At 45.3% G+C, this 12,084-nt stretch overlaps 2 protein-coding genes across 2 annotated transcripts in view; one reads left to right on the top strand and one right to left on the bottom strand.

The window, feature by feature from the left end:
* Nucleotides 1-3,305, top strand: part of ELP1 (elongator acetyltransferase complex subunit 1) — a 48,731-nt gene extending 45,426 nt beyond the window's left edge. Inside the window, exon 34 of the mRNA XM_068974575.1 lies at nt 1,949-3,305. Within this exon, the coding sequence (XP_068830676.1) occupies nt 1,949-2,016 (68 nt within the window). The 3' untranslated portion in view covers nt 2,017-3,305. The remainder of the gene's footprint in view (nt 1-1,948) is intronic.
* A 6,163-nt stretch (nt 3,306-9,468) lies between these two features.
* On the bottom strand, nt 9,469-10,782 carry ACTL7A (actin like 7A). The gene has a single exon (XM_068974517.1). It carries the CDS (start codon nt 10,780-10,782, stop codon nt 9,469-9,471), a length of 1,314 nt encoding a protein of 437 aa, XP_068830618.1.
* Between the last annotated feature and the right edge of the window lie 1,302 nt (nt 10,783-12,084).

The raw sequence follows: 12,084 nt of genomic DNA, 5'->3' as shown, positions 1-12,084 counted from the left end.
AAAGTATTTGCCCTTCATGTGGATCATTCCAGCATAGTAACTTCTTTTCAGCTTTGAAAAGTTGGCAGTTACTGTAGATGCTGTTTGCATTTCTGGCATGTGACAGGCAGCATTCTGAAAGTTTTTCATTTAAATGCCAAATTGTATTAGCATTTTGATAACATTTGAAGTACTGGCTTTGTGAGAGCCATGTCAAGTTTAACTTTAATGGTATATTTTGCTACCAGGAATATACTTACCACCTTCCATACCAGCTAAGCTCATATATCCAGACAGTTAACTGCTGTGTCCCTAGGTCCCCTTCTTCCTGGAGGCTGGCAGGCTGCTTCTGGTGTCAGTCCCAAAACACACACTTACTTCTGAGATGCTCACAGTTCATCTCAGACTAGAGGCTATTTGGTAATTGTGTAGCTTGTGGTTTATAATCCAGTTGTGGTTTCTTTCCCCTGTTTTCCTCACTGCTGGCCTGATGCTGGCCTTCAGGTCAAGTCCAGTCACACATCTTTCCCTAGCGTGGTCTAGTTGGCTTTATCAAAGAGCACTTTCATTTCCCAGCTGAGCCTTGAAGACTTTTAAAATTTTTAGGCTGCTCATTATCAGCAGCCTCCATATTTATATTATGTATCATCAGCTCATTATGTGTATTATCTGTGTCTCCGTGTAGGAACACTGGTGTAGACTCTAGGAAAGAAGTTCTCATAACCCAAAAAGGGGCAGATGAGCTGATCACAGAATCAGTGCCACTCAAATATTCCTCACCTGCCCCTGCCCAGCTAACACTATAGGGGAGCAGTGACCTGAAGGGGCATTTTCTGTTTCATGTTTAACATACAATGTAGTACCACACAAGTTGATTCCAGGTCTTGCAAAAATGGAATCTATTTCACAAAATGGATTCATGTTTTACCAGAGTAGTGCTTAAATCATAGACCAGTTGGAATTGTTATAGTTGATAGCAAAATTGCTTTGACTATCAAAGGATAAAGAGAAGTCCTTGGAAAAATTGATAAAAGTCCTCAAAGTATTTTTATGAAATGACTTTCTTTGTGCTATGAAATTCAAACATGGAAATATGAAAGATGTCATGTCTTGCTGTCATACAGTCTTTCAGAATAGCTTCTTTCCTGCCAATAAGTTAATACGTGGTATTTATACTAAGAAAGAACCTCTTTACCTATTTTCTCATGTTTCTACTTATTATTTATTAATCCTACTTAAATCATTCCATAAATGTATCTGAAAGAGGGCCTGGAAATTTTATCTGACAAATTTTCTCCAACTATCACCTGCCTTTTCTAGTTTTTTTTTTTTGTTTTAAGTATTTTCTGTCCGTTAGCTTTGCTTACTGAAAACATGCCACCAATTTTTCCTTTTAGTCTTAAAATTGAGGTAAATTCTACATACAGTGAAATGTACAGATCTTTTAAATGTATCAGTTCAGTTCAGTTCAGTCGCTCAGTCGTGTCCGACTCTTTGCGACCCCATGAATCATAGCACGCCAGGCTTCCCTGTCCATCACCATCTCCCGGAGTTTGCTCAGACTCACGTCCATCGAGTCCGTGATGCCATCCAGCCATCTCATCCTCGGTCGCCCCCTTCTCCTGAAATTCAATACATGTATACAGCCTTGTCATCACTACAACCACCACACTCTCCCAGTTTGAAATACAAAATATTCTTTCACTTTGAATCAGTTAGTGGGCATTTTTTCCTTCAACCCTCTCACCTGCCTGAAGTTCAAGTGGAATTCCTCTTTTTGGAGCAGGGCTTCTAGGCTGTGTTTGCTCTGACCAGGAAGTTGGTAGGGTAACGCAAACATTAACTCTGCTTCTGAAGCGCATCTTACCGGTGCAAAGCCCAGTCACCTCGTTTCAGCTTAGAGCGATTGCCTCAGCTCCCACCAATAGCAAAGAGTGTGTCTGTTACAGTTTCTCTTCCTTTCCTTTAGATGCTGAGCTTTTTATGCCACCAAAGATCAACAGAAGAACCCAGTGGAAACTGAGCCTTCTAGACTGACTGTGACCTCAGCTAGAGGCTCTGGCAGAGAAAGCTGTCTTCCTTCTACTCCTCACTCCTCGAGGCCTGGCTGTGGGAACTGGGAAGAGAAGACCATCTGCCTTAGCCTTGGGGAGATCTGCTCTGTACAGCAGACCTCGGCAGACACAAATTCTGTTTTATTTTGCATGTAATTGTAATCATTAGCAAGACTGTAAGCTTCAACCAGTAGAGCATCATTTTGTAAAAGTTACTGTTCTTTTACTCAGTGCTGGTTGAGAGCATATTTCTGGTATTTATGGTAATGAGGACATTGGGTTTGGTTCCCAGCCACGGATCTGAATCATATTGGGACCACAAACAAATCATAGAATTGATTTGTGCCTCAGTTAATTGGGAATAATATTTCGTGGCTTCTATCTCAAGTGTGAAGAAAAGTAAAATAATGTTTTAAAATTGTTTTATGTTCCTTGAGGAAAGCATTATGTATAAACAACATGGCTATTAGTGGTCTCAACATTTGGTCAGATTCAATCATTTAAATGACTTCTTCACCTTGGATTAAGCAGAATGAAAATCGAAATCTATTCTTGAATGTTCTGAGCTTTCATATGCTGACAGTAATATCTTACCAGGTGATACGCCTCCAGTTACCACCAGTTTGAGCCTCCCGTCACTACACTGTCCACAGGGACTGATTTTACTGCCTGTGAATGTTCTGCTAGAATTAGCAGTGTCAGAACTGGAACAGTCTAGAATTTCTGAAACAGTATTGTGCACGTTTGGGATGGTGAGCAGCATGCATCAGATGGCATGCACAGTAGTGAGTTACTCCTTTTCCTCCAAATGTTGCTTCTTTTAACATAGTGTTTTTGTCAGTGTCTAGGCCATTTCATTTATTTTTCTTTATGGTGCTTAACTGACTTCTGTCTTTTAGTTATTTTCTTTGGAAGAAATGGAATTGTTTTCCCTTTTCAGTGAGTCTAGAAAAAGCTTAATTCATTTTGACAACAACCGTTTTGTTGCTGAGTTCTTGGGTAAGGCTAACAGTCTCTTCCATGCTTTTAATATCAGAACCAGACTTGTATTTCTCTGTGTAAGCTAACAGTAAGTGCTGCTTTTGATCCTCAGAGTGTGGACATACCCAGAACTGTGTAACCAAATAAATGTTTCCCTAATATAGCGAAATGTAAAATGCAGAATCTAGGTGCGTTCACTGTATAATTCAGTTTTTTGTCTGAAAATGTTCACAAAATAATAGAAAAAGAAGATCTGTAATTAAGTGCACAGCATCGAGAGGCTGCAAGTGCTTTGTGACTACCCACATGACATTTTAATATAGTGTTCTTGCTATAGATAATAGTAGAGGGATCCATGCTGATAGAAGTGAACATGTCTTGATAATGGCGTGACTTTGCGTGGAAATTCACTTTCCTTAAAATAATGAAGCGGCAAAAAATAACTTGTGTGAATACAAATTACTGTCACTTACTCTCATCTGAGCAAGATGGGATTTTATTCATCTGGAGAAGCAGCAGGTGGGAGCAAACCTTCCAAATTGAAGGGCAATGTCAAGGGGGAAGTCATGGGGGGAAATGGCTGTGTATGGGTAAAGGAGAACCTCCTGGTAGAGATGAATGCTTAATTTTGGAGAAAGATTCTGTCAAGTTCTACAGGAGAGTATATGATTCTTCCCACAAATTTGGGCTTTTCCCAAAGCAAATTCATGCTGCAGGCAGCTAAAAGCCTCCATTATTTTGTTGGTGCCCCTGAATCAGCTTTGGTCAGATGCTCTGCACATCAAAAGGAATTGTGCAGAGGATTGTCTCCTGTAATCAAAGTGCATTTTAATTTAGACTCTGAAAAAAAGCTGGGGCAGGAGCTTATTATGTTTTTATCAGTAGACCTTGGTATAATTTCTTAGCAGTGCTGCATATTTTAAAATAAATTTATTTTCCATATATACCTACATATACACACACATACATTTATGTGTGTATATACACACGTGCATACATCTGAGGGATTCTCTCTAATTGAAAAGGATGTTTATAAAAGTAAATAAAACTGACAGTTCTTAGTAATTGCAGGTGACTATAAGTTTGGAAGGGCTTCCCTGATAGCTCAGTTGGTAAAGAATCCATCTGCAATGCAGGAGACTGGTGCGATTCCTGGGTCTGGAAGATCTGCTGGAGAAGGGATAGGCTACCCACTCCAGTATTCTTGGGCTTCCCTTGTGGCTCAGCTGGTAAAGAATCCGCCTGCAATGTGAGTCCTGGGTTTGATCCCTGGGTTAGGAAGATTCCCTGGAGAAGGGAAAGTCTGTCCAGTCCAGTGTTCTGGCCTGGGACTATATGTCCACGGGGGCCTCAGAGTTGGACACAACTGAGCGACTTTCATACACACAAGTTTGGAAAGCAAAATTAGCTTTCTTCTCCTCCTGTGGCTGCCTGTAATCTTCTGTGCTTCACTAGAAGCACTACTTGGACAAGTCCTTGGGAGCCTTTGGTTGCCCTTCCTTGTCTGTCACATAGTAACTGGGGGAGGATGACCATTTTAGGAACTAGGTCACCATAAATATCTGAGATTTGTACACGAGCCACAGTTGAGGCGATGATGCTTGCAGCCCTGAAGGCCTGCTCTCAATTCCTGCGCTCTCTGCTCCCTCGGCCCCTACCTGTGCTTCATGCCTGCTGTTCCTCCAGTACTCTTCCTGGCTTTGAAGTCCCAGGAACTTCAAGACCAAGAGATGTCCTGGTATTTGGGAAGAACAAAGTCATGGTCACTCATCTTAGCGTCTTTGGACAAAGTCATTTAACTCACTGAGTCTTTTCTGCGGCCGGTGTGTTCACTGGGCTAACCAGGGTTTCTCAGCATTGTTGATTTGTTGTTCAGTCACCAAGTCATGTCCAACTCTTTGTGACCCCATGGACTGCGGCATGCCAGGTTTCCCTGTCCTTCACTATCCCCCAGAGTTTGCTCGAACTCATGTCCATTTAGTTGATGCCATCCAGCCCTCACCCTCTGTGGCCCCCTTCTTATCCTGCCCTTAATCTTTCCCAGCATCAGGGTCTTTACCAGTGAGTCTGCTCTTTGCGTCAGGTGGCCAAAGAATTGGAGCTTCAGCTCCAGCATCAGTCTTTCCAGTGGGTATTCAGGATTGATTTCCTTTAGGATTGACTGACTTGATTGTGCTGTCTGTCCAAGAGACTCTGAAGAGCACTCTTGATATTTTGGATTATATCATGCTGTGTTGTAGGGGGCTGCCCTGTACATTACAGAATATTGAGCAATAGCCCTGGCCTCTAAGATCATGGCATCTGGTCCCATCCATTCATGGCAAAAAGATGGGGAAACAGTGGCTGACTTTTATTTTTCTGGGTTACAAAATCACTGCAGATGGTGATTGCAGCCATGAAATTAAAAGACGCTTACTCCTTGGAAGGAAAGTTGTGACCAACCTAGACAGCATATTAAAAAGCTGAGACATTACTTTGCCAACAAAGGTCCGTCTAGTCAAGGCTATAGTTTTGCCAGTGGTCATGTATGGATGTGAGAGTTGGATTATAAAGAAAGCTGAGCACAGAAGAATCAATGCTTTTGAACTGTGGTGTTGGAGAAGATTCTTGAGAGTCCCATGGACTGCAAGGAGATCTAACCAGTCCATCCTAAAGGAAATCAGTCCTGGGTGTTCATTGGAAGGACTGATCCTGAAGCTGAAACTCCAATACTTTGGCCACCTGATGCAAAGAGCTGACTCATTTGAAAGGACCCTGATTCTGGGAAAGATTGAGGGCAGGAGGAGAAGGGGACGACAGAGGATGAGATGGTTGGATGGCATCACCAACTCAATGGACATGGGTTTGGGTGAACTCTGGGAGTTGGTGATGGACAGGGAGGCCTGGCGTGATGCAGTTCATGGAGTGGCAAAGATTCAGACACGACTGAGCAACTGAACTGAACTACCCATCAGGTGTCAGTATGACATACCCCCTCCTCCTCTTATGATAACCACAAATATCTCTCAGTTCAGTTCAGTCGCTCAGTTGTGTCCAACTCTGCGACCTCATGAATCACAGCACGCCAGGCCTCCCTGTCCATCACCAAGTCTCGGAGTTCACTCAAACTCATGTCCATTGAGTCAGTGATGCTATCCAGCGATCTCATCCTCTGTCATCCCCTTCTCCTGACCCCAATCCCTCCCAGCATCAGGGTCTTTTCCAGTGAGTCAGCTCTTTGCATCAGGTGGCCAAAGTATTGGAGTTTCAGCTTCAGCATCAGTCCTTCCAATGAACACCCAGGATTGATCTCCTTTAGGATGGCCTGGTTGGATCTCCTTGCAGTCCAAGGGACTCTCAAGAGTCTTCTCCAACACCACAGTTCAAAAGCATAGATTCTTCAGCGCTCAGCTTTCTTTATAGTCCAACTCTCACATCCATACATGACTACTGGAAAAACCATAGCTTTGACTAGACAGAGCTTTGTTGGCAAAGTAATGTCTCTGCTTTTCAATATACTATCTAGGTTGGTCATAACTTTCCTTCCAAGGAGTAAGCGTCTTTTAATTTCATGGCTGCAGTCACCATCTGCAGTGATTTTGGAGCCCAAAAAATGAAGTCTGACAGTTTCCACTATTTCCTCATCTATTTGCCATGAAGTGATGGGACCGGATGCCATGATCTTCGTTTTCTGAATGTTGAGCTTTAAGCCAACTTTTTCACTCTCTTTCACTTTCATCAAGAGGCTTTTGAGTTCCTCTTCACTTTCTGCCATAAGGGTGGTGTCATCTGCATATCTGAGGTGATTGATATTTCTCCCAGCAATCTTGATTCCAGCTTGTGCTTCCAGCCCAGTGTTTCTCATGATGTACTCTGCATAGAAGTTAAATAAGCAGGGTGACAATATACAGCCTTGACGGACTCCTTTTCCTATTTTTAACCAGTATGTTGTTCCCTGTCCAGTTCTAACTGTTGCCTCCTGACCTGCATATAGGTTTCTCAAGAGGCGGGTCAGATGGTCTGGTATTCCCATCTCTTTCAGAATTGTCCACAGTTTATTGTGATCCACACAGTCAAAGGCTTTGGCATAGTCAATAAAGCAGAAATAGATGTTTTTTCTGGAACTCTCTTGCTTTCTCGACATTACCAAATGTCTCTCGGTAGTCAAAACTGTTCCAGTTGGGAGCCAATGGGCTAAGATGGCTTCAAATACTAAAAACTTTTCATCTTTTTTTCTGTATGAGGAAGATGCTTTTTTTCTGCAAGGGCTACTAATATGGAACAAGTGAGAGAATTCATAAAAGTGCTTTGAAAAGAGATTATACAGTTGTTCAGCCTTATATTGGTATTTTTCATTTTAAAATGCAGTATGGCATTTATTCCTAGGATGGCCTAGGAATTCCCATTCTCTAGAATCATCTCCCATTGCCTCCACTTCATCGAGACCCTCTTCACCTTTTGGGGGTTCTTGATTGGGGGGTTCATAGACCCTTAAGGAATCTGGAGATAGTGTATTTCTATAATCCTATGTATTTTATTTGGTGTGTTTAAGGAATATTATTCTGAGGGGTCCATAGGCTTTAACCACTCTGTCAAAGAGGTCCAAAGGTTAAGAATTAACCAGACTTCAACCTTCCCATCAATAAATGTTCTTGAGTGTTGACAGCAGTGGTTTGGGCAGAAACAGGTAAACAAGGCAGACCTCTCTCAAGTCAGTGTACCCAACTCCTATCTGATGCCCTGATCCTCCTCCAGGGTAAGGCTTATCCTTGCTGACTAAGCCCTTCTGTGGCTATTTTTGCTTCTTTCCTCTAGCTTGCTGGTGCCAGCCATCTGTGCTTACTCACCAGGCCTCCAGGGTGAGGCATTTGCGTCTTTCAAGGCTGTCTGTAAGGCAAACCTGGAGGTTATAAGGATGGCTCTGTAGGGTTTCTCCCTGAGCCTGGTAGAGGTGCCATAGCTCTCCTATGCGTGCTTGAATGTGTGCGCCTTTGGGTGTATGTGTGGCTCAGGATCCTAGTAAGGCATTTGGGCTTCTGTATTTAAGCGGAAGAAATCTACATATCTAACAACTCAGGATCACCTCCTGGAGGCCACACACTAGTTTTCAAATGTTTATCTCTGATAGTTTCTTCAAAGCTAAACTTTATTTTTGTTGTTTTATATCTCATATGTATAATCAGCTGTGTGAGGTAGGCGTTTGAATTCAATTTTACAGGTGAATAGACTCAGGTCACGAGCTTCCTGGTAGCTCAGTGGTAAAAAATCTACCTGCCAGTGCAGGAGTCATGGGTTTGATCCCTGGGTCAGGAAGATCTGGAGAAGGACATAGCAACTCACTCCAGTATTCTTCCCTGGCAAATCCCATGGACAGAGGAGTCCGGTGAGCTACTTACAAACTGCCTGCAGGAATACCCCAGACCATGCTGGGCCCTGGAAGGGCTTCCAGGCCATGAGGGTCTTTATGTTCCTTCGGTTCTTCAGTTGGGTTAGAGTGACCAGAATGGAACAACCTCCCACAAACCCACAGCATCCACTGCAAAACCGGCAGCCTTTATCCTGAGCCCATTCCAAACTCCTTGTATACCCTGCAGGTTGATGGAGAATCCAGTCCTGTCGGAGATGAGCAGCTGCTGTTTGAAGTGTCTGGAGATTGGCTGTGGGTTGCATCCTCATGACCTTAGTGCTGATAAACCAAGATAAATCTTCCCCCAGTTTTTAAAGGGGGAAATCTATATAGCACCTATTCCCTGAAGAGTTTTTCCCTTAAGATAACACATACTTTGCTCATAACGCATGGGTTTCAGCAGCTAGTCACCATGATGGCTTGGTAAGAACTGATACTGAGACATCATAAGTGACTACTGGGCCTAAAAGAAAGTACAATCAAAGCAGGTTGTCAGACATCTTCATCAGCTCTTCCGAGCCTTCAGAGGTGCTGATCAAGTGTGAAAGGTGCCCTGCTCCTTTGTGGGAGATTGAACCATTACCGTGTACTTCCTGTTGCTGTTTATTGAAAGGGATATTCTTACATGCCACGACAGCATTTACTCTTAAATCTATCACACTCCCAGAGTTTAACAATTCTACAGTACCTTATGTGGGGGATATACAAACTAAGGGACAGAGCAGTAATTGTAGAGATAGTTTCTCCCCCAAATACCTCAGCAATCAACATAATGCATGTCTTTCTGGTCCATAATCATTCCCCCTTCCTTCCCTTCCCCCACCCCTAACCCACTGGCCCTCTCCTTCGTCCAGCCCCCACCATTGTTTGGGCAAATGCATATTCTAAGGCAGATGCTTCATGCATGAAGTTCTCAGTGCATAAGGAAAGAGAAACACACTGTGGAAGGAAACATGAGGATTGTTTACTACTACAGAAGTGAACGGGCTGACTCTGTTCCCTGTGTGTGAGATGGGTGCTCACCCAGCAAAGCCGATGCATGTCACAGCGACCATACTGCCTTGGAGTTCAGAAGCACCTTCTGTAGAGGAAGAAAGGCCCATGTTCCTCGTACTCAGAGCGGTGGACCCACAGCGGTTGGAAGCCCTGAAGCGACGCCAGGATGGAGCCCCCAGTCCACACTGCCGTGTCTCTCTCGGGCAGCACGCTTACCTGGGGGGTGTCATTGGGACACATGCTGCTCAGTTCCTTCTGCAGACGGTTAGGGAACCCTCTGAGCATAGTGCTCCCCCCGCAGAGCAGGATGTTCCCCATGAGGTCTCGTTTGAGGGCAATGTCACACTTGTTGAGGCAGGACACCGTCTGGGTGTGGAGGCCTAGCTGCATGGACTTGATCAGAGAAGGCTTAAAGAACATCTCCGAGCAGAGGAACCTTTCCTGGCACAGGCAGATTGCCTGCCCATCTGGCAGGGTGTACTGGATCATATGCTGAGTAGCTGGGACTTTCTTCTCTTCAGTGGGGTCCAGGGCCACAAAGCAGCATTTCTTCTTGATGTCCTCCACGATGTCCAGCTGGCCCTCGGTGAAGTGTGTCCCTGCAGTGTTCATCAGGCCCATCAAGTAGGTTGTCAGGTCAGAGCCCGCGTAGTCCAGCCGTCCGGTGATGCTGGGCAGAGGGTAGCCCTCGTAGATGGGGACTACGTAGGACACGCCATGGCCGACCTCCACCACCAGGCCGGAGGTCCTGCCGTAGGAGTACATGGACAGGCGGGACTGGTAGGCGATGTGCATCGCGGGTGTTCTGAAGGTCTCAAACAGCATCTCGGCATACTTCTCCCTGTTGGTGTGTGGGCTCAGGGGTGGATCTGAAACCAAGACCGCATGCTCCTCTGGGGCAATCTTCATTTCTTGATGGAAGAGATATTCCCAGATATCCTGCACTGTATCCCAGTCCACAATGATGCCGTGTCGCAGAGGGTTAACCAGCTTGAGACGAACCTCTGGGTTGATAAGCTCGTGCCCCACGAATGTCTCCTTGCGATTGTCGCCAGTTTTGGCAGTCTCCATGTAGGGTTTGCCCACTGTGGTTGAGATCCTGTGGGTGGGCTTTGGCAGCCCGGCAAAGCCACATTTACAGTAGCCTGTGCCAAGGTCCACGACCACGGCTTTGGTCAGCTCTAGCTTGGGCTTCTTGACCTCAGGTGATGTAGTTTCTGGCTCTGAATGGTTCCGGCGCACCCACACTGCCCGCTTGGCTGGGCCATCCTTCAAGGAGGCTGTCTGGAGGACCTGTGCGTGTGGGGAGCCCTGCTCACCTACTCTCTCGGATGGCCCATCCCCTATGACTGCTGCCTGTGGTGCCCACACGCTCTCAAGAGCCATCTTGCTCTCAGAAAGTTCCTCAATCCCACCGGCCTCAAGACCTGAAAGACTGAAATAAGAGGGCAACTTGAGAATTTCTCCAGTGGTGACATCACTGATTATGACACAATCGAGTGTCCCAGGGCTTTCTAGTTACTGGGAACCTTTGTCTTGTGTTAGGGTATATTTGAGATAGAGTTTTTGAAGTGATTTCCTTTTTTCTAAATTTTGTAATAAATCTGGCTTATCCAATCAGTATTTCTTGAGTGCTCACTATGTGCAAGGCAGGCAGCAGTGAGGGGAACAAAAGGACAAAAATCTCTGCCCTCAGAGAACTTATATTCCAGTCAGTGGGGGTTGGGGGAGAGACAGACAATAACCAAAATAAATATATGGCGGGGGGGGGGGGTTAGTCACTCAGTCATGTCCGACTCTTTGGACCCTGTGGATTGTAGCCCTTCAGGCTCTGCCCATGGATTTCTCCAGGCAAGAATACTGGAGTTGGTTGCATTTCCTCCTCTAAAGATGTTCAGGGATTGAACCTGGATCTCTTGCATTGCAGGCAGACTCTCTCTTCACAGGCCATTGCTAGGACTTTGGCTCTAGCTCTACATGAGGTCAGAAAGCACTAGAGAATTTTGAGCAAAGACGTGATACCATCTGACTTAGGACCATGGCAACTCTGCCAAGCACTTACAAAAGGTAACATATTCACAGATTCCAGGGATTCAGATGAGGACGTCTTGCGGGGGGGTGGGCGGGTCATTATTCACCCTGTGCCACTTGACCTGTAAGACACTCAAAGCCTGCCATGCTCGGTTTTACAAGCTCCTCCCCCACTGCCCATGCTTGCCATCCTTGGCTCTTTGTGTCATCAGTTAAATCCAAGCCCTTACCTCTAGCATTTGAGGTCCCCCCAAGTCCTGATGGCTCAGCGGGTAAAGAAGCTACCTGTAATGCAGGAGCCTCCAGAGATGCAGGTTCGATCCCTGGACCAGGAAGATCCCCTGGAGTAGCAAACGGCGATTCATTCCAGTATTCTTGCCTGAAAAATCCCATGGACAGAGGAGCCTGCCGAGCTACAGTCCAGAGGGTTGCAAAGAGTTGAACATGACCGAGCACACACACCTAGTTGCCTCCACAACCTTATCCTCATCTATTTTTCCAAACACTAACTATTGGAAACTGCACCATGCTTCCCTCAGAGCCTCTGCTCAGGCTATGCTCCCTGCCTGGGATGCCTGTCCCTCCTCTAAGCTACCTGACAGGCACCCACTTACCTTTCAGTACTCGATGTGGGCACCCCCTCTCTGCAGAACCTTC

Source organism: Capricornis sumatraensis, chromosome 6 (genome assembly GCF_032405125.1).
Source record: "Capricornis sumatraensis isolate serow.1 chromosome 6, serow.2, whole genome shotgun sequence".
In the NCBI taxonomy this organism is placed as follows: Eukaryota; Metazoa; Chordata; class Mammalia; order Artiodactyla; family Bovidae; genus Capricornis; species Capricornis sumatraensis.
The sequence above is the reverse complement of the archived record's forward strand: the minus strand, read 5'-3'. Positions and strand labels throughout refer to the sequence as shown.